The sequence below is a fragment of the Bombina bombina genome, chromosome 3 (assembly GCF_027579735.1).
Source record: "Bombina bombina isolate aBomBom1 chromosome 3, aBomBom1.pri, whole genome shotgun sequence".
Taxonomy (NCBI): domain Eukaryota; kingdom Metazoa; phylum Chordata; class Amphibia; order Anura; family Bombinatoridae; genus Bombina; species Bombina bombina.
The window spans coordinates 463,670,398-463,693,678 of NC_069501.1; the positions used below are offsets into that span (position 1 = coordinate 463,670,398).

The window sequence follows — 23,281 nt, forward strand, 5'->3', positions numbered from 1 at the left end:
ATTGCATCAGCCAATAGGATTTTTCCCCTTTAATTCCGATTGGCTGATAGAATTCTATAAGCCAATCAGAATTCAAGGAACGCCATCTTGGATGACGTCATTTAAAGGAACCTTCATGCTGGAAGTAGACTTTGATTGAAGAGAATGCTCCGCGCTGGATGTCTTGAAGATGGAGCCGCTCCGCGCCAGATGGAAGAAGATAGAAGATGCCGTCTGGATGAAGATTTCTCACGGCTTCGTTGAGGACTTCTTGCCGCTTGGATGAAGACTTCTCACGGCTTTGTTGAGGATGGATGCCCGGCCTTTTAGTTAGGTTTTTATTTGAGGGGCTGGTTGTGTGGGTGGTGGGTTTTACTGTTGGGGGGTTGTTTGTATTTTTTCTTTACAGGTAAAAGAGCTGATTTCTTTGGGGCAATGCCCTGCAAAAGGTCCTTTTAAGGGCTATTGGTAGTTTAGTTTAGGCTAGGTTTTTATTTTATTTTGGGGGGGGCTTTTTTATTTCGATAGGGCTATTAGATTAGGTGTAATTAGTTTAAAGAGATGATAATTTCTTTTTTAATTTTGTGTAATTTATTGTTTTTTGTTTTTTTTGTAATTTAGGTAATTGTATTTAATTTATGTAATTTATTTAATTGTAGTGTAAGGTTAGGTGTTAGTGTAAGATAGGTTAGGTTTTATTTTACAGGTAAGTTTGTATTTATTTTAACTAGGTAGTTAGTAAATAGTTAATAACTATTTACTAACTAGTCTTCCTAGTTAAAATAAATGCAAACTTACCTGTGAAATAAAAATGAAACCTAAGACAGCTACAATGTAACTATTAGTTTTTTATAGGTAAGTATTTAGTTTTAAATAGGAATTATTTAGGTAATGATAGTAGGTTTTATTTAGATTTATTTTAATTATATTTAAGTTAGGGGGTGTTAGGGTTAGGGTTAGACTTAGGTTTAGGGGTTAATAAATTTAGTATAGTGGCAGCAATGTTGTGGGCGGCAGATTAGGGGTTAATAAATGTAGGTAGGTGGCGGCAATGTTAGGGGCGGCAGATAAGGGGTTAATAATATTTAACTAGTGTTTGCAATGTGGGAGTACGGCAGTTTAGGGGTTATTATGTTTATTATAGTGGCTGCGATGTCCGGAGCGGCAGATTAGGGGTTAATAATTTTATTTTAGTGCTTGCGATGCGGGAGGGCCTCGGTTTAGGGGTTAATAGGTAGTTTATGGGTGTTAGTGTACTTTTTAGCACTTTAGTTATAAGTTTTATGTTACAGCTTTGTAGCGTAAAACCCATAACTACTGACTTTAGATGGCGGTACAAACCTTGTCGGTATTGGCTGTACCATTCACTTTTTGGCCTCCCAGGCACAACTCGTAATACTGGCGCTATGGAAGTCCCATTGAAAAAGGACTTTTTGAAAGCTGCGGTAATTACGTTGTGTTACAGCCAAAAAAGTGTGCGCCACAGCTAAACCTGCAAGACTCGTAATGAGTCTTAACGCTGCTTTTTCACCATTACCGCAAAACTCATAATCTAGCCGATAATTATTAAACTAAAATAAAAGTAACTACCAATTAAATAAAACTAAACTACCCATTAAACAAATCCTAACACTACTCTAAAAATGACAAAGTATCTAATTATAAAAAATAAAAAAGACTAAATTACAAAAAATAACAAACACTAAATTATGAAATATAACAAACGAAATTATACAAAATAAAAAAGAATTACACCTAATCTAAAAAATCCCACCCAAAATTAAAAAAAAACATAGCCTACAATAAACTACCAATAGCCCATAAAAGGGCCATTTGTAGGGCATTGCCCTAAGTTAAAGGGACACTGTACCCAAAAATTTAATTTCGTGATTCAGATTGAGCATGAAAATTTATGCAAATTTCGAATTTACTCCTATTATCAAATTTTCTTCATTCTCTTGGTATCTTTATTTGAAATGCAAGAATGTAAGTTTAGATGCCGGCCCATTTTTGGTGAACAACCTGGGTTGTCCTTGCTGATTAGTGGATAAATTCATCCACCAATAAAAAAGTGCTGTCCAGAGTACTGAAACCAAAAAAAGCTTAGATGCTTTCTTTTTCAAATAATGATAGCAAGAGAACGAAGAAAAATTGATAATATGAGTAAATTAGAAAGTTGCTTAAAATGGCATGCTCTTTCTGAATTACAAATGAACAAATTTGGGTTCAGTGTCCCTTTAAACAGCTCTTTTACCTGTAAAAAAAAAAATACAAAGACCCCCCCGCCCCAAAACAGTAAAACCCACCACCCAACCAATCCCCCAAAATAAGAAACCTAACTCTAACAAAAACCTAAGCTACCCATTGCCCTGAAAAGGGCATTTGTATGGGCATTTCCCTTAAAAGGGCATTTAGCTTATTTAGGAATAGCCCAAATCCTAATCTAAAAAAAAAACACCCAAAAAACCCTTAAAAAAAAAAATCCACTTACAGTTTTTGAAGTCCCGCTTGAACGATCTTCATCCAGGCGGAGAGAAGTCTTCATCCAGATGGCCTCTTCAATCTTCATCCAGGCGGCGAGAAGTCTTCATCCAGGCGGCCTCTTTTATCTTCATCCAGGCTGCAAACTCCTCATCCAGGTGGCGAGAAGTCTTCACCCAGGTGGCCACTTCTATCTTCATCCAGACGGCATCTTCTATCTTGATCCCGGTGGTGCAGAGCGGGTCCATCCTGAAGACATCCGGCGCGGAGCATCCTCTTTATACGGTCGCCGCTGTACACTGAATCTTCAATGCAAGGGAGCCGTTTCAAAATGGCGTCCCTTGCATTCCTATTGGCTGAAAAATTTGAATCAGCCAATAGGAATTAGAGTTGATAAAATCTTATTGGCTGTTCAAATGAGCCAATCAAGATAGCAGATGCCGCCTGGATGAAGATAGAAGAGGCCGCCTGGATGAAGACTTCTCGCCGCCTGGATGAGGACTTCTCCGCCTGGATGAAGATAGAAGAGGCCGCATGGATGAAGACTTCTCGATGCCTGGATGAAGACTTCTCGCCGCCTGGATGAAGATAGAAAAGGCCGCCTGGATGAAGACTTCTCGCTGCCTGGATGAAGATCGTTCAAGCGGGACTTCAAAAACTGTAAGTGGATCGTCGGAGGTTAGTGTTAGGGTTTTTTTAAGGGTTTTTTGGGTGAGTTTTTTTTTTAGATTAGGGTTTGGGCAGCAAAAGAGCTAAATGCCCTTTTAAGGGCAATGCCCATACAAATGCCCTTTTCAGGGCAATGGGTAGATTAGGTTTTTTAGAGAGGTTTTTTTTTATTTTGTGGGTTTGGGGGGTGGGGGTTTGTAGCGTTAGCGGGTCTTTGTAAAAAAAAAATTCAGGTAAAAGAGCTGTTTAACTTAGGGCAATGCTGTACAAAAGGCCCTTTTAAGGGCTATTGGCAGTTTATTCTAGATTAGGTTTTTTTATTTTAGGGTGTTTTTTTTTTAAATGGGTATTAGAATAAGAATAATTTTTATTATTTTTGATAACTTGTTTGTTATTTTGTGTAATGTATTTTTTCATTTTTGGGTGGGTTTTTATTTTTAGATTAGGGCTTGAACAGCAAAAGAGCTAAATGCCCTGTTAAGGGCAATGCCCATACAAATGCCCTTTTCAGGTCAATGGGTAGATTAGGTTTTACATTATTTTTATTTTGTGTGTTTGGGGGTGGGGGTTTGTATACTGTTAGGGGGTGTTTGTTTTGTTTTGCAGCAAAAGAGCTGTTAACTTTAGGGCAATGCCCTACAAAAGGCCATTTTAAGGGCCCCCAAAAGGCCCTTTTAAGGGCTCTTGGTAGTTTATTATAGATTAGGGTTTTCTTTATTTTGGGGTGGGGTTTCTTTTTAAAGGGTATTAGAATAGGAATATTTTTTATTGTTTTGTATAATTTCGTTTGTTATTTTTTGTAATGTTAGTTTTTTTAATTTTTTGTAATTTTAGTGTTTTTATTTTTTGTAATTTTAGGTTTTAGTGTAAGGCAGCTTTTAATTATGTTAAAGTTAGGGGGTGTTAGGGTTACGTTAGGGTTAGGCTTAGGGTTACGTTAGGGTTAGGTTTAGGGGTAAATATAGTTTCATTTAGGTTGTTGCGATGTGGGGGGTTGGCGGTTTAGGAGTTAATAGGTTTATTTAGTGGTAGTTATGTGGGAGGCCAGAGGTTTAGGTGTTAATAGCTTTATTTAGTTGCAGAGATGTTGGGGAACAGCAGAATAGGGGTTAATAGATTTATTATAGTGTGGGCGATGTTGGGGTGCAGGGGAATAGGGGTTAATAAATTTAGTATAGTGGCGGCGATATTGGGAGCGGCAGATTAGGGGTTAATAGTTTTATTTAGGTGGCAGGGATATCAGGGGCGGCAGATTAGGGGTTAATAACTTAGGTAGGTGGCGGCAATGTCGGTGGGGGGCAGATAAGGGGTGTTTAGACTTAGGGTTTATGTTAGGGTGTTGCTTGCTGTTCTACATCTTGAACCTCCTTATGGAATGGAATTTCATTTACACCCTAGCTTCAGCAATAGTTTTTTCCCAGTGAGTAAACAGAGTCAGGCTGACACAGGGGGTGATACCCACCTTAGTTGGTGACCTATGGGGCAAAGATCTGAGAAGAATCCTGTGACTTATGGGTGGAGGAAACAGGAGTGATCTGGGCCATTGACCCATTGGTCATTGCTGTTATCCTTAATAGTCTATCAAAAAGTTTAGTCATATTAAATGTGACCAGTCTCTTGCAGATCCTGTGTGTTCTTTAGGTTTCATGGAACTAGGAGGTACCAAAAGGAGAAAGGAAGGCAGATGTATTGGTTACCAGTAGGCATACGTCTCACTTGAAATAATAAATAGTTTAAATTCCTTAGGGAAAAGTATTGTGTATAACATCTCTGTTCAATCTATGTTTATGTTGCCCATTTGAATATTATCTTCTGCTGAGAGTTTAGCTGCATTCCAATAGTATGTTATAGAGTTATACTGTAGTGTTATGGTCTTATCATGTGCCGGAGTCCATTTCATTGACCTCTTATTTAAAGCAAGATAACAGGAAAAGAAAAAGCTTTAGCCTTTGTAGTACAGTAAAAAATAAAAGTGCAATAACCTCAAGGATATTTAAGTTTGCCAAAGGTCAGTATAGGGCACTCTTTAATGTAAAGAGCCATTCACATAATATATTATTATTATATTTTTTAAAAATGTTTATTTAGTTTTTTATTTAAAACACAAAAAGTCCCAGGACATTTCACAGTGCTTTTAGATTATTATTACGAAGTAAAAAAAAAATCAAAAAACAATTCCACAAATGATAATGGGGTAGGTGGCACTGGCTGCAAGTTACCATCTGATCTATAATACTTTTACAAGAGGTGATCTACTGGACACTGGGCTCATAAGTTTACATGCTAAAGGAAGTATATCAGTTGAAAGAGAAAGTGATGGATGCAGTGAAATAGGTTAATGCAAGTTGTATGCATTCCTGAACAACAAGTAAATCTTTATTGAACACATAAAGTTGGTCATACAGAGGGATGCATACATTCTAAAGGTTAGGTGCAGTTCTAGAAAACAGTGAGGAAGTAATAAGAGACAAGATACTTAAAGGGATACTAAACCCAAATGTTTTCTTTAAAGGGACACTAAACCCACATTTTCTCTTTAATGATTCAGATAGAGCATGCAATTTTGAACAACTTTCTAATTTACTCCTATTATCAATTCTTCTTCGTTCTCTTGCTATCTGTATTTGAAAAGCAGGAATTCAAAGCTTGGGAACCGGCCAATTTTAGGTTCAGCACCCTGGATAGTGCTTTCTTATTGGTGGCTACATTTAGCCACCAATCAGCAAGCGCAACCCAGGTGCTGAACCAAAAATTGGCCGGCTCCCAAGCTTTGCAATCCTGCTTTTCAAATATAATTTTATTCAGATTTACCCCCCAACCCTTTACCCTAACTTACATTATGCACAGTTCTCCTAGCTTGGCAGCCATTTTTATTTACTCTTCATGAAGCTGAGCGCTACAGCCAGTCAGAAGCTATATTGCTTGTTTCTATTGAGACTGAAGTGGCATCATCAAGCTGCCTTCTGTCAGATTCTGCATTCTCAGGAGCTGAAGAAGGAAAAAATGACCGCCGAGTTAAAATAACAACACATAAGGGGGGTTGATTTTATAAAAATTACATTAACAAAACTTAATTATTTTGTAGGAAAGTAATTAAAGGGATACTAAACCCAATTTTTTTTCCTTAAATGATAGAACATGCAATTTTAAGCAAGTTTCTAATTTACTCCTATTATCAATTTTTCTTCGTTCTCTTGCTATCTTTATTTAAAAAGCAGAAATGTAAAGCTTAGGAGCCAGCCAATTTTTGGTTCAGCACCTGGGTTGCGCTTGCTGATTGGTGGCTAAATGTAGCCACCAATAAGAAAGCGCTATCCAGGGTGCTGAACCTAAAATGGGCCAACTCCCAAGCTTTGCATTCCTGCTTTTCAAATAAATATTGCAAGAGAACAAAGAAAATTTGATAATAGGAGTAAATTAGAAAGTTGCGTAAAATTGCATGTTCTATCATTAAAGGGAAAAAAAATGGGTTTAGTATCCCTTTAATTAGGTAATATTTAGTGTTGTGTTTCTTTGAACAGTTCAATATCTTTAACAAGAAGAAAGGTTATTGTGTCCCTTAAAGGGGATAATAAGGTAAAACATGAAATGTGGATGGGTGTATTTCAATTTTAAATAGGAACAATTTTTGCAATATACTCACATTAGGAAAAATGCTTCTAGTAAACATTATAACTGTTTTTCAGCAGCATACGAACATAGGGCCCGTACACCAGCAGTCAAACACTGCACAGAGAGCTGGCAGTGATGTGTATTGCCTCAGTGAAGACTTTACTTTGTGTCATACAAGCTTCTGCTCTCTGATAGGTTGTGGTGTTTTGCATAATGGTGCACAGGCCCTTACAGGATATGTGCATTTACCGCTGAAACAGTAGTAACTTTTACTAGAAGCATTTTTGCTAATGGAAGTATATTGCAAAAAAAAGTGATTAGATTTAAAACTGAAATGCACTCATGCACATTTCAATTTTGACCTTTCTATCCCTTTAAATACAAGTGGATTCTTCATTGCTATTTACCCATCTCTGTTCTGGTGGGGAAATAAGGTCTAAAGCAGTGTTAATTTTGATGGCAAATTTCGATTTAGTCTTAGTTTTAGTCTTCTGACTAAAATGTCATTTTAGTTTTAGTCGTATTTTAGTCATCTGAATTGTTTTAGTCTAGCTTTAGTCAACTAAATCTCTAGTAGATGTTAGTCGACTAAAATCTAAGGGGTTTAGTTAACCCTTTAAGGACCACAGCACTTTTCCATTTTCTGACCGTTTGGGACCAAGGCTATTTTTAAATTTCTGCGGTGTTTGTGTTTAGCTGTAAGTTTCCTCTTACTCATTTACTGTACCCCCACATATTATATACACCTTTTCTTGCCATTAAATGGACTTTCTAAAGATACCATTACTTTTATCATATCTTATAATTTACTATAAACAAATTTATAAAATATGAGGAAAAAATTGAAAAAAACACACTTTTTCTAACTTTGACCCCAAAAATCTGTTACACATCTACAACCACCAAAAAACACCCATGCTAAATAGTTTTAAAATTTTGTCCTGAATTTAGAAATACCCAATGTTTACATGTTCTTTGCTTTGTTTGCAAGTTATAGGGCAATAAGCACAAGTAGCACTTTGCTACTTCCAAATGAATTTCTTTTTCTCAAAACTTGCATAAGTTACATTTTAACACTGATATCTGTCAGGAATCCCTGAATAACCCTTCACATGTATATATTTTTTGTTAGTAGACAACCCAAAGTATTGATCTAGGCCCATTTTGGTATATTTTATGCCATCATTTCATGCAATCAAATAAAAAAAATCGTTATCTTTTTTTCCTAACGTTTTCACAAACTTTAGGTTTCTCATTAAAATTATTTACAAACAACTTGTGCAATTATGGCACAAATGGTTGTAAATGCTTCTCTGGGATCCCTTTTGTTCAGAAATAGCAGACATTTATGGCTTTGGCATTACTTTTTGGTAATTAGAAGGCCGCTAAATGCCGCTGTGCACCACACTTGTATTATGCCCAGCAGTGAAGGGGTTACTTAGGTAGCTTGTTGGGTTGATTTTAGCATTAGTGTAGTGTAGTAGACATCCCAAAGTATTGATCTAGGCCCATTTTGGTATATTTAATGCCACCGTTTCACCACCAAATGAGATCAAATAAAACAAATTGTTAACTTTTTTTTAGGTTTCTCGCTGAAATTATTTACAAACAGCTTGTGCAATTATGGCACAAATGGTTGTAAATGCTTCTCTGGGATCACACTTGTATTATGCCCAGCAGTGATGGGGGTTAATTAGGTAGCTTGTAGGGAGCTTGAAGGGTTAATTTAAGCTTTAGTGTAGAGACCAGCCTCCCACCTGACACATCTTCCCCGTGATCCCTCCCTGACTACTCTCAAACAGCTCCTTCCCTCCCCCACCTCACTATTGTTACCGCCATCTTTTTATACTGGCAGAAAGTCTGCCAGTATAAAAATAAAAAGTTTGTGTTTTTTTTTTTTTTGTTTTGTTTTTAAAATTATATATTTCTGCAGTGTAGGATCCCTCCTTACCACCCAACCTCCCTGAGCCCCCCCCAAACAGCTTTCTAACCCTCCCCCCACTCACTATTTGCTGCCATTTTGGGTACTGGACGCTGTCTATCGAGGCATTACTGTAATAACATGAAAGCAGCTGGAAGCGATCAGGATCGCTTCCACCGCTTGAAAACACTGACGACGTACAAGATATGTCCTTGGTTGTTAATAACCGTTTTTTGTAGGACGTACCCTGTACGTCGTTGGTTGTTAAGGGTTTAAAGATGTAATGCATTATTTAAGCATTTTTTCTATAATTTCCAAACTCATTATATACTCCAGGAGTAAACATAGCACCTGTTATTATTTATGGTATTAAGGTTTAAACATGTAATACAGACATAGATTTAGCCGTTGTGATATATAAAATCATTATTAAACTTAAAATTAAATAAAACCAAGTTTCATAAACAAACAAAAGTGCAACTTTAAAATATAAAAAAACAAACTGTAAACTGTATTGGCTGTAACGCCATTGCACATATTACCCAATATAAAAACAGAAGTTATAAAATAGCGGTCTAAAGACCACTGCTCCATAGCTTGTCTGCCTGCTCTGAGGCCGCGGACATAAATCAACCTGATCGAATATGATCGGGTTGATTGACACCCCCTGCTAGCGGCCGAATAGCCGCGAATCACCAGCAGTTCACAAGAACTGCTGGTGCAATGATAAATGCCGACAGCGTATGCAGTCGGCATTTATCGATGTGCGGCGGACATGATACGGTACATCATATCATGTCCGCGTGCACATTAATAAATATACTCCATAGTCTTTTGACTAAAATGCCATTTTAGTTTTAGTCATATTTTAGTCATCAGAATTTCTTTAGTTTTATTCTCATTTTAGTTGACGAAATCAACACTGGTCTAACGCATATTTTATTCAGCGAGTACACAGTATACTGAGATAAAAATATGTTATTGCTATCTTTAGATTATTATTCCTAAATATATTTATGACCCCCTGGTTTCTTTGTTGTAGGCTTCTCATCTATTCTGGGGGCTCTGGGCGCTGATCCAGCACAGATATTCTGACATTGATTTTAATTTTGGAAGGTAAGTTACTCATAGAAATCTGATACCAATCTATGTCTGCACTTCTCACTTCCTCTGCTTTATTTTGTTTTCTCTTCCGGTATCATTCTCTTCCTTCATATCTTCCATATTTCATGTTACCGATGTAAAACAGTGGTTGTTCTATGGAATGTTGGGAGGTGCTAGTCGATAGACACAATTTGGTTATTTGTTGAGAAAACGAATAATAAAGTTTCTGGGATTAATTTTACTCTGACACAGGTTATATTAGAACAGAAGTACAACTCAAAATATCTTTATTTTTAAATATTTTTGTTGGATTTTGAAATCTGAAGTCATTCCTTTTTCCCCCCCAAAAAACTATAATGATGCCAGTTATCTACACATGCCACCAGTTTGTATTAAGACAGTTTGAGGTGGGTATTCTAATCAAGAAATCCCTTTTCAAGCAAACCTCTACCCTTGGAATTACATACCCCACGGAATCTATAAAGCTTCTTCCTCTAACAATATTTAGGAATCTATTAAATCATTTATGTAGTTGCTTTGGTAAAGTGCTTATGCTGGGCACCTAAAAAGACATACTCATAAATTAAACAATCTTTCAGTTTTGCAAAGCTCATCAGCAAATATGGTTGTAGTGAAAGTTACCACTGTTGACAGGGCCAGCTCAAGATACTGAGCTGCCTGGGTCCAAGAATGCAATGATGCCCCCCCACAGTGGCAACAATACTGATTAGCATATCAACTTACTAGCCTGGTCACTGACCTTTCTAAGCCTGCCTACCTGCATTTAACCAATGCTTATTCACAATTACACAATAAGTGGGAAGGAAGTTAGGGAAGAAATGCACTTGTCCCACCTTGAATGCCGCCCCTGACCGGTTCTGTGTCTTTGTGCATGATGATGATGTTATGCTGTTGGGAGCCTGCAACTTCCCCCACAGAGACAGAGGACAGGAGTGTTCTGGGTCCAACAGTAACTCAGTCACTTAAGTGCTGCCCCTTGTCAAGTGCTGCCTGGGACCTATGGTTGAGCCAGCCATGACTGCTGATAGCTTTTATCCTTATGAAGCAGCCATCTGCATTGACAGTTGTGTCTTGCTCTGAGAGCCAGTGTTCATTTCTGTTCTATACCTGGCATGAAGAAGGACTGCTACTGCTGTTCATTTGGATAGCTATTGCTTGTGTGTAGCTAATATGGACATTAAGGGACATGAAACCCAAAATGTGTCTTTCATGATTCAGATAGAGAATATAATTTTAAACAACTTTCCAATTTACTTCTATTATCTAATTTGCTTCATTCTCTTGGCATCCTTTGTTTAAGAATAAGCATTGCACTATTGGGTGCAAGCTAAATGCATTGAGTGAGCCAGTTACATGAGGCATATGTGTGCAGCCAATAATCAGCAACTCCTGAGCCTACCTTGGTATCATTTCCACAAAGGATATCAAGAAAACAAAACAAAATTAGATAATAGAAGTAAATTGAAAAGTTGTTTAAAATCATCACATGCTCTATCTGAATCATGTCCCTTTAAACTCATAGCATATATCATAAATTAATGGGCAGATTGACCTATCAGGCTATTGGTCATCAACATCTTGATGTGAAATAGAAGCATACCGAGGCTTTCTGGGACAAGGATGTCATGTCACTTTTGAGTGATGGCCAACTGATGTTTTGTGAGTGGGGTCACCATGGGAGTGGAGGAGCAGCCACAGTGTCAAGGTCATGGCTAGGCAGAATCAGGCTTGTTGTGGTCAGAATCTGGGCAGTCCCTATAACTTGGAACTTTGCTCTGACTGAGGAAGCTGTGGGCAGAAAGGCAGGCAGACCTTCAAACCCATGACAGTTCCTCCTGGGATTTCTGCAATCATCTACATATGTCTGTAAGTCTTTCCTACCCCCAATTATATTTTTGGGGCTCATATTCTATATCCAAGAAAATCTTTTCTTGTTAACATATACTGTATCTGTTAACCTTATATTTCCACTAATCACAGTTATTTTCTATTATCACCCTGGAGAGTCCCTCTGGAGTAAAGCCAGGTTGGGAGGTCTGCCCACTGTCCCTCCTGCAGCTTCTCCCAGAAGGGCAAATTTCACCCATGGTACATCAAACTCTGCACACCAATGGCACCTGTTGTCCCATGCCTCGTGTTGTGACCCCAACCCCAAAACATAGGTGGGCCATTGTGGACAACTCACTCTCCCTGTCCCTGAAAAGCCTCCAGAAAATGTTGGGAGGTGTTTAATTACTCATATGTTTTCATATACAATCATTTGTAGCCAAAGCTATAAGTGGTTCTAATAGGAGAAATGTGAAAGTTGTTTAAAATAACATGCCCTACAGGAATCATGAAGCTTAATTTTGACTAGACTGTCCCTTTAAGAAAGAAGACAAGGGCCTGGAACAGTGAAGTGATAGGGATCAATGCAATAATGAAGTTACTCACAAATATACAGCACGCTAGAGTTAGGGATGGGCGAATGGTTTGCAACATTTGAATAATGAAATTAAGTTTAACACATCCATTTATTAATTTCAAATTTCTAATGTTTATACAACTTTCTAACATGTGTTTAAAGGGACAGTCAACACCAGAATTATTTTGTTTAAAATGATAAGATAATCCCTTTATTACCCAGTTTTGCATAACGAACACAGTTATAATAATACACATTTTACCTATGTAATTATCTTGCCTCTAAACCTTTGCAGACTGCCAACTTATTTCAGGGTTTTTTTGACAGACTTGCATTTTAGCCAATCAGTGCTCACTCCTAGGTAATTTCACGTGCATGAGCTCAATGTTATCTATATAAAACACATGAACTAATGTTCGCTAGTGGTGAAAAACTGTCAAAATGCATTCAGATTAGAGGCGGCATTCAAGGTCTAAGAAATTAGCTTATGAACCTCCTAGGTTTAGCTTTCAACTAAGAATACCAAAAGAACAAAGCAAAATTGGTGATAAAGGTGAATTGGAAAGTTGTTTAAAATTACATGACCTATTTGAATCATGAGGGTTTTTTTGAACTTGACTGTCCCTTTAATGTAATAGTATTTCTAATGCTATCTTTAAATGTAATATTCTATTCAAATTGTTCTAATTCGGATATTGCATAATTCAAATCGAATTATGCACTATTCGAATTAGAAAAATGTAATTAGATATATTTGTAATAGTATTTCTAATGCTCTTTTTAAATGTAATATTTAAATTATGCAAGCTTCGGAATAAATAAAAAAAATCAATATATTTGTATCTATTATGTATCAATTTACTAAATTCCCTACTACATGAACTATTGAATTTCTAAATAGTATTTGTTAAATTGAAATGTTACATTTTTGAATGTGGATATTTGATCTAATTATGAACATTAGAAAACGAAAGTAACATTCAAAAACCGTAACTAACATTTGGTTACTGAATTTAATGGATTTTTATTCTAATCAACATTCGATTGTTCAAAACGATTGTCCACAAAACAATTCGTTCTACAAAGTGAATTTGTCCATCCCTACCTAGAGTGCTGTAAAGGCAAGTTGGAACCTCTCAGTTGTCCAGCAAACAAAAAAATCCGGCAAACAGGGAACATCCAATACTAGAGATTAGTGATGAATGTCCAATCATTTAGCAAATTTTTTTTTAAATACACGGAATATCAAGCATATTCAGCATAACATGTGTAGAGATACTATTACAAAGATAAATAAGATAAATAATAAATATTATTAATATTTCTTCGTTCTCTTACTATCTTTATTTAAAAAGCAGGAATATGATGATTAAGAGCTGGCCCATTTTTGGTTGAGAACCTGGGTTATGCTTGCTTATTGGTGGGTAAACGTAAGCCTAGAATAAGCAAGCGCTATCCATGGTGCTGAACCTAAAATGGGCTGGCTGCTAAGATTTACATTCCTGCTTTTAAAATAAAGATAGCAAGAAAACGAAGAAAAATTGATAATAGGAGTAAATAAAAAAGTTGCTTATAATGTCATGTTCTATCTGAATCATGAAAGAAAAAATTTGGGTTCAGTGTCCCTTTAAGCCTCAACAGAAAGAAAGTGTAAATTCTATATCAAAAGATGTGCTCAATAAGAGTGACTCAACTAAATGTTGCAAGATCAATACATTCATTAAGACCCTCTGCTCAACAAGTGTGATTTTTAAACTGTTCAAATTACTATTATGATAATACTTACAGTGTCTTCATACACTATGGCCTAGATTTGGAGTTTGGCGTTAGCCGTGAAAACCAGCGTTAGAGGCTCCTAACGCTGGTTTTAGGCTACCTCCGGTATTTGGAGTCACTCAAAAAAGGGTCTAACGCTCACTTTTCAGCCGCGACTTTTCCATACCGCAGATCCCCTTACGTCAATTGCGTATCCTATCTTTTCAATGGGATTTTTCTAACTCCGGTATTTAGAGTCGTGTCTGAAGTGAGCGTTAGACATCTAACGACAAAACTCCAGCCGCAGGAAAAAAGTCAGTAGTTAAGAGCTTTCTGGGCTAACGCCGGTTCATAAAGCTCTTAACTACTGTACTCTAAAGTACACTAACACCCATAAACTACCTATGTACCCCTAAACTGAGGTCCCCCCACATCGCCGACACTCAATTAAATTTTTTTAACCCCTAATCTGCCGACCGCCACCTACGTTATACTTATGTACCCCTAATCTGCTGCCCCTAACACCGCCGACCCCTATATTATATTTATTAACCCCTAAATTGCCCCCCACAACGTCGCCGCCAGCTACCTACAATAATTAACCCCTAATCTGCCGACCGCAAAGCGCCGCCACCTACGTTATATTTATGTACCCCTAATCTGCTGCCCCTAACACCGCCGACCCCTATATTATATTTATTAACCCCTAATCTGCCCCCCTCAACGTCGCCTCCACCTGCCTACACTTATTAACCCCTAATCTGCAGAGCGGACCGTACCGCTATTATAATAAAGTTATTAACTCCTAATCCGCCTCACTAACCCTATAATAAATAGTATTAACCCCTAATCTGCCCTCCCTAACATCGCCGACACCTAACTTCAATTATTAACCCCTAATCTGACGACCGGAGCTCATCGCTATTCTAATAAATGTATTAACCCCTAAAGCTAAGTCTAACCCTAACACTAACACCCCCCTAAGTTAAATATAATTTAAATCTAACGAAATAAATTAACTCTTATTAAATAAATTATTCCTATTTAAAGCTAAATACTTACCTGTAAAATAAATCCTAATATAGCTACAATATAAATTATAATTATATTATAGCTATTTTAGGATTAATATTTATTTTACAGGTAACTTTGTATTTATTTTAACCAGGTACAATAGCTATTAAATAGTTAAGAACTATTTAATAGCTAAAATAGTTAAAATAATTACAAAATTACCTGTAAAATAAATCCTAACCTAAGTTACAATTAAACACTACACTATCAATAAATTAATCAAATAAACTACCTACAATTACCTACAATTAACCTAACACTACACTATCAATAAATTAATTAAATACAATTCCTACAAATAAATACAATTAAATAAACTAGCTAAAGTACAAAAAATAAAAAAGAACTAAGTTACAAAAAATAAAAAAATATTTACAAACATAAGAAAAATATTACAACAATTTTAAACTAATTACACCTACTCTAAGCCCCCTAATAAAATAACAAAGCCCCCCAAAATAAAAAAATGCCCTACCCTATTCTAAATTACTAAAGTTCAAAGCTCTTTTACCTTACCAGCCCTGAACAGGGCCCTTTGCGGGGCATGTCCCAAGAAGTTCAGCTCTTTTGCCTGTAAAAAAAACATACAATACCCCCCCAACATTACAACCCACCACCCACATACCCCTAATCTAACCCAAACCCCCCTTAAATAAGCCTAACACTAAGCCCCTGAAGATCATCCTACCTTGTCTTCACCTCACCAGGTATCACCGATCCGTCCTGGCTCCAAAATCTTCATCCAACCCAAGCGGGGGCTGGCGATCCATCATCCGGTGGCTGAAGAGGTCCAGAAGAGGCTCCAAAGTCTTCATCCTATCCGGGAAGAAGAGTAGATCCGGACCGGCAACCATCATCTTCCAAGCGGCATCTTCTATCTTCATCCGATGAGGACCGGCTCCATCCTGAAGACCTCCGACGCGGACCCATCTTCATCCGGCGACGTCCAACTGAAGAATGAAGGTTCCTTTAAGGGACGTCATCCAAGATGGCGTCCCTCAAATTCCGATTGGCTGATAGGATTCTATCAGCCAATCGGAATTAAGGTAGGAATATTCTGATTGGCTGATGGAATCAGCCAATCAGAATCAAGTTCAATCCGATTGGCTGATCCAATCAGCCAATCAGATTGAGCTCGCATTATATTGGCTGTTCCGATCAGCCAATAGAATGCAAGCTCAATCTGATTGGCTGATTGGATCAGCCAATCGTATTGAACTTGATTCTGATTGGCTGATTCCATCAGCCAATCAGAATATTCCTACCTTAATTCCGATTGGCTGATAGAATCCTATCAGCCAATCGGAATTCGAGGGACGCCATCTTGGATGACGTCCCTTAAAGGAACCGTCATTCGGCTAGTAGGCGTCGGGAGAAGAGGATGTTCCGCGTCGGAGGTCTGCAAGATGGATCCGGAAGAAAGAAGATTGAAGATGCCGTTGATAGAAGACTTCATCCGGATCATGGACCTCTTCAGCTCCCGCTTGGATGAAGACTTCAGCCGGATCATGGACCTCTTCAGCCCCCCGCTTGGGCTTGGATCAGGACATCGGAGGAGCTCTTCAGGACGGATCGGTGAACCTGGCAGGGTGAAGATAAGGTAGGAAGATCTTCAGGGGCTTAGTGTTAGGTTTATTTAAGGGGTGTTTGGGTTAGATTAGGGGTATGTGGGTGGTGGGTTGTAATGTTGGGGGGGGATTGTATGTTTTTTTTTACAGGCAAAAGAGCTGAATTCTTTGGGGCATGCCCCGCAAAGGGCCCTGTTCAGGGCTGGTAAGGTAAAAGAGCTTTGAACTTTTGCAATTTAGAATAGGGTAGGGCATTTTTTTATTTTGGGGGTCTTTGTTATTTTATTAGGGGGCTTAGAGTAGGTGTAATTAGTTTAAAATTGTTGTAATATTTTTCTTATGTTTGTAAATATTTTTTTATTTTTTGTAACTTAGTTCTTTTTTATTTTTTGTACTTTAGCTAGTTTATTTAATTGTATTTATTTGTAGGAATTGTATTTAATTAATGTATTGATAGTGTAGTGTTAGGTTAATTGTAGGTAATTGTAGGTAGTTTATTTAATTAATTTATTGATAGTGTAGTGTTAGGTTTAATTGTAACTTAGGTTAGGATTTATTTTACAGGTAAATTTGTAATTATTTTAACTATTTTAGCTATTAAATAGTTCTTAACTATTTAATAGCTATTGTACCTGGTTAAAATAAATACAAAGTTACCTGTAAAATAAATATAAATCCTAAAATAGCTATAATATAATTATAATTTATATTGTAGCTATATTAGGATTTATTTTACAGGTAAGTATTTATCTTTAAATAGGAATAATTTATTTAATAAGACTTAATTAATTTCGTTACATGTAAATTATATTTAACTTAGGGGGGTGTTAGTGTTAGGGTTAGACTTAGCTTTAGGGGTTAATACATTTATTAGAATAGCGGTGAGCTCCAGTCGGCAGATTAGGGGTTAATAATTGAAGTTAGGTGTCGGCGATGTTAGGGAGGGCAGATTAGGGGTTAATACTATTTATTATAGGGTTAGTGAGGCGGATTAGGGGTTAATAACTTTATTATAGTAGCGCTCAGGTCCGGTCGGCAGATTAGGGGTTAATAAGTGTAGGCAGGTGGAGGCGACGTTGTGGGGGGCAGATTAGGGGTTAATAAATATAATATAGGGGTCGGCGATGTTAGGGCAGCAGATTAGGGGTACATAGGGATAATGTAAGTAGCGGCGGTTTACGGAGCAGCAGATTAGGGGTTAATAATAATATGCAGGGGTCAGCGATAGCGGGGGCGGCAGATTAGGGGTTAATAAGTGTAAGGTTAGGGGTGTTTATACTCGGGGTAAATGTTAGAGTGTTAGGTGCAGACGTAGGAAGTGTTTCCGCATAGCAAACAATGGGGCTGCGTTAGGAGCTGAACGCGGCTTTTTTGCAGGTGTTAGGTTTTTTTTCAGCTCAAACAGCCCCATTGTTTCCTATGGGAGAATCGTGCACGAGCATGTTTTTGAGGCTGGCCGCTTGCGTAAGCAACTCTGGTATCGAGAGTTGAAGCTGCGTTAAAAATGCTCTACGCTCCTTTTTTGGAGCCTAACGCAGCCTTTATGTGGACTCTCAATACCAGAGTTATTTTTATGGTGCGGCCAGAAAAAAGCCGGCGTTAGTTTTTCGGGTCGTTACCGACAAAACTCCAAATCTAGCCGTATGTAATTTAAACCTCTTTTTGATGTTGCGAAAATGTTCGCTCCATCTCTTTTTCACCATGCGACAGATGCGTCCAACATATTGGACTCCACAAATGTATTGCAAGAGGTAAATTACATAGGAGGAATCACAAGATAATCTATTATGAATTGTATATGAGATTTCAGTGGTATGTGATTTAAATGAGGTCACCCCATGAGTAATATATTTGCACATATTACAACATCTATATATTCCCATATGTACGTTTCCAAAAATAAATCTTATTTTTCTATTTGACATGAGAACATTTTTTCATGACTACCTAATTTGTTCTTTAGGGAAAGAACCCTTCTGAATATTAATCTAGGATGTAGTCAACTCATCTCCTTTAGATAGGGGTTATGTTGTACAATAGACCAATGTTTAGAAATAATCTTCTTAATCTCACGATATTGGTTGTTGTATCCAACCACCAATAAAGGTTGTTTAGAAGGAAAGTTATCATAATTATTATTAAAGGGACATTAAACCCAAAAAATTTCTTTCAGGAATTAGATAGGGAATGTAATTTTAAACAACTTTCCAATGTATTTCTATTATTTAATTTGCTTCATTTTTCAGATATCCTTTGTTGAAAAAATAGCAATGCACATGTATGAGCCAATCACACGAGGTATCTATGTGCAGCCACCAATCAGCAGTTACGGTGCCTATCTAGATATGCTTTTCAGCAATGGATATCAAGAGAATGAAGCATATTAGAGTTGTTTAAAATTGCATGCTCTTTCTTAATCATGAAAGAAAAAATATGGGTTTAATGTCCCTTTAATGACTTCTGTACTACCACTGGTCTTATTGTTTGTTAAATAAATATCCCTCCCTATTCTCATTACATATTCTATTGTAGCTCTCATTGATAAGTAACTCTGGGTAACTCTTCTCAATAAATCTCATCTTGAGAATCTCTGCCTGTGAATAAAATCCCTGAATGTTTGTACAATTTCTCCGTATCCACTTAAACTGCCCATAGGGAATATTTGTTTTCCATTTCAGGAAACTATTACAGTCCACTTTCTTGAAAAACATTGATAGCAGACATTAAATAGCAAAAACAAAACCATTGTTTGTACTGCACCAAGAATAGAGGATTTATGTTTAGATAACTTTGGGGCAGGTTACAAGTGGAGCGGTATTTAACGCTCCTGCTCGAGAGCTAACTCTGCTAGAAGTAAACTTGGCCAAACCCTAATGTTGATAGTAAAACAAATACATGATGTTCAAGTGTGGGATGTTTTAAACTTTGTGGATTAAGGATAGAAAGCATTAAGCAGACCTACCAGCAGGTAATATGAAGCAGTTTTTGTTAGCTATGATGGTGAAACATCATAGGTTATTACCTGATGGCTACTGTTTTATATAATTGTATAAAATATATTAAATAAAAAGTAAACATAATTGAGAAGCCTCTAAACCTTTTGTGAGAGGCGTTCAGTACTACATTAGTTAAATGCTCTTGGGCATCAGAACATGATTGTAATGCACTACTATGTTCCTTTAAATAGAATTGTAAAATTTAAATGGTCTAATTTATTCAGCATACTTTTTACCTTACTCACAGTGGAACTCATCTGTTTAACCCCAGGAAAAGGGGGGCATTGAAAGTCCTGTGAAGCTGCTGCTGATTGGCTCACAGCCTGTTTCATGCTCAGAACCAGCTTTTTGTTCATGACTTTATTTACAGGGTGACTAGTACTCAAATTACATGCTGTAGCAAATTAGAGCATGTGTATTTTTCTACTACAATGTCCTTTAAAAGGAAAATAAGATTCAGTATTAAACTTTAATGATCAGATAGAGCGTGCAATGTTAAGAGACTTTCCAATTCACTTCTATAATAAAATGTACTTAGTTTGTTTTGTATCCTTTGTTGAAATGCATACCTAGGTAGGATAATGAACAGCAATGTACTAGTGGGAGCTAGATGTAGATTGGTGCATTTTCTTTTTTGTACTTTTATGTCCAAACAGGAAATGGGTGCCACATTGACACCTAGGCCAAGATTAATCAAGGGGTCTCAGCTCCATTGGCTGCAGGTTCACACGAGCGAGCCTGCAGTCAAGATTTAGGAAGCAGCGGTCATCAGACCGCTGCTTTTCAACCCTATTCTCTACCTGTTATGTTGAGGATATCAATCTCCCGGACTTTTCCGACCGGGTAGATTAACAGCCCCTGCCCGCGGACGGTGGGGGGGGGGTGTATGCCCCTGTCTGTCAGTAACATGATAAATTAAGCATCTAGTGTGTAGTTATCTTACTGCACCCAAAAATACAGGATTTAAATTTGAATTATTATTATTAATAATAATAATAATAATAATAATAATAATAAACATGGCTCAATACAGCAATTCATACCTGATATCACTCGTTCAAAATTACAGTATATATTTTTTTATTAACTTGAAAACAACAGGCAAAACACAAAATGTTTATATTTAAATGTTTAAAAAAGTTTCCTTTGAATTTGTTCTAATATTTAAATTTTTCTATAAAATTAAACTTGGATAGTACATGACATTTTTAAACAACATTCCAGTTTACCTCTATTATCAATTTTGCTTAGGCAGCTGCTGAAGTTATAAGTTAGTGGGGCAGAATTTTCTGTCATTTCAATAAACTTAATATTTTGTTGTTTTTCATTGTTTTAATACAGGAACCATTTATTTAGTCATTTATGTCTTTATGGGGGTGTATTTGTGGTTGATGAGGAGTTCTCAATAATCCGCTGAATATTATTAAAAAACTATACCATCTATTCCTTTCATTCCGAGCTATGGACAGTTACCTGGGTGGATGTATTTATGAAATCCCAGTCTAGTTCCAGACCTTTGATGCTACAGGCAGTGGCTTAATAGTGTGGACACAGTTCCCCCCCCCCCCCCATAACCAAGGTTTAGCAGCCATAATCCAGCTGTTCTTTCTTTATATGCATTAGGCATTGAACCAAAGTACACTAATATATATATTGGGAATATTGTTTTCAAGGTTGAACTTATGCACTGGAACTTGCGTCTCTTAGCCCGGGAGAAGATCATGATGGCGCCAACTATGTGGAAAGAGTAACTATTGGGGGGGGGGGGTCAATCCATTTCAAGTGGTCCAATAATTGTGAAGTTGGTTACTTGGCCATTTTTAATTTTCCATTTTTTTTATCAATTACGTCTATGTATTGGTATTGAAAAAAACACCAGTTTTATTTTAATTGGTGGCCATATTTCTGTCATGGCGCAAGACAAATTTTTGCTTTACAGATGTTTACAGAAACCTCAATATCTCAGCTCAGAAAGGTTCTAGCTCCTTGGAACAAAAACTGATGTCTAGAGCACATTACAAGGTTTATGTTCATATATAAACATTTTGTACATTCTTGTTCCATAGACTTAGAACTAAAGCCCTAATGTAATGATCAAGATAGATGAAAGGGTTAATTTATAATGGGAAGGGTTCGGGTCTCAGTACTAAGTTTTTTAAGATGTATGTAGGCAAGTATAGAGTGCATGCAGAAAATTTCAGGTTTGAGAATTTTTTTTCTTTTTCTTATGGGGATGAGAGTGCAATTTTTAACATTTTCTGCATGCACACTATACTTACCTAGGTACCCCCTAATATAAAATAAATTTGGGACTGAGACTGGAACCAGTGTTTGCAACAATGTTTATAAAAATGTTATGCATAGTTGCAAATATTGCTGCCATTGAAAGCTAAAGACAAGTGCATGCTCCTAGGCTCCTATCAGCCTGCCTAAGTTTATTCTTCACAAAAGGATACCAAGCGAACAAAGCAAATGTGATATTAGAAGTAAATTGGAAAGTTGTTTAAGTGTTCATTCTCTATACAATCCTTTTAATTCTATAGAAATATTTAAATATTAGAACAAATTATATACTCTATCTGAATCATGAACATTTAATTTTAATTAATCATTTATTTTAATTATATTAAATGCAGGTTTCTTTAAAGCAGCACAGTTAAGTGTTTTCCTACCTATGTACAGGCTGTATTAGATATAATATGTACCAGTATTAATTTTTTATCACATTACTCTACAACAGAGTTGTTAAAAATTTTCAGATGGAGGTCATATTGAATTTTCTTTCATTCATACTGAGAGTGAACACATTTTAGCTCCCAGTAGTGCGTTGCTGTTCCTTCAGCAAAGGATACCAAGAAAATGAAGCGAATTTGAATATAAAAGTAAATTGAAAAGTCTTTAAAATTAAATGCTCTGATTCACGAAAGAGAAATGCGTGTTTCATTTACCTTTAAATCACATAAGTCCCAACAACTCTGCTTTGCGCCTTAAAATGAGTTTCTATTTTGGAGTGGATATCCTTGACATACAATAATTAATATTACCAACTACTAGTATCAATACTCATTACTAACATTACTAACATCTTTTAATGAAAATATACAATTAGAGGAAGCTCCAGCTGGTTCTGTTAGGAAGCTTGTGGGGAAGAATAAAAAACTAAAACATCACAAAATCTTGATTTGAATATTTTATAACCAATATGACGCTTCCATCTTTTTGCATTACTTCATATGCTTACTGTACTGTACACTATTTCCACAACCATTAATCTTTGAATCAATTTTTTCTGACACTGCATTCAAGTGACAATGTCTTGTATGAGTTCACCTATCTGGGTTCAAGAGATAGATGGAGTCCATTATCTGTTACTTTCTCATCCAGTCAGTTGTTTTCCTGTCCAGCCTCTCTAACGGGGTGGCCTCATCTCATTGTCATTGACCCAGTCTCTATCACAGGCTAAACTCCTATCATTGACTCAGTCTCTCTCACAGGCCATGGGCCTCTTACTCTGTGTCTCACTGGCCCAATCTCTTTCACAGTATGAAACCCCTAAACCTCTCTATCAAAAGCTGGATCCATCTTTGTTTCACAGGCTGGGGCCCTCTGACTCCCTCTCTCTCTCACACACACAGGTAATGTAGGAAATCAATGTCAGGGAAGGAGCATTTCTCACATACATTAGAGAAATCTTTAC

The 23,281-nt window shown here is 36.9% G+C and overlaps 1 protein-coding gene across 1 annotated transcript in view; it reads left to right on the forward strand.

Moving 5' to 3' along the window:
• The window catches only part of ETNK2 (ethanolamine kinase 2), a 163,885-nt gene that overhangs the window by 120,367 nt on the left and 20,237 nt on the right, over positions 1-23,281 (forward strand). Inside the window, exon 7 of the mRNA XM_053706708.1 lies at positions 9,705-9,778. Within this exon, the coding sequence (XP_053562683.1) occupies positions 9,705-9,778 (74 nt within the window). The remainder of the gene's footprint in view (positions 1-9,704; positions 9,779-23,281) is intronic.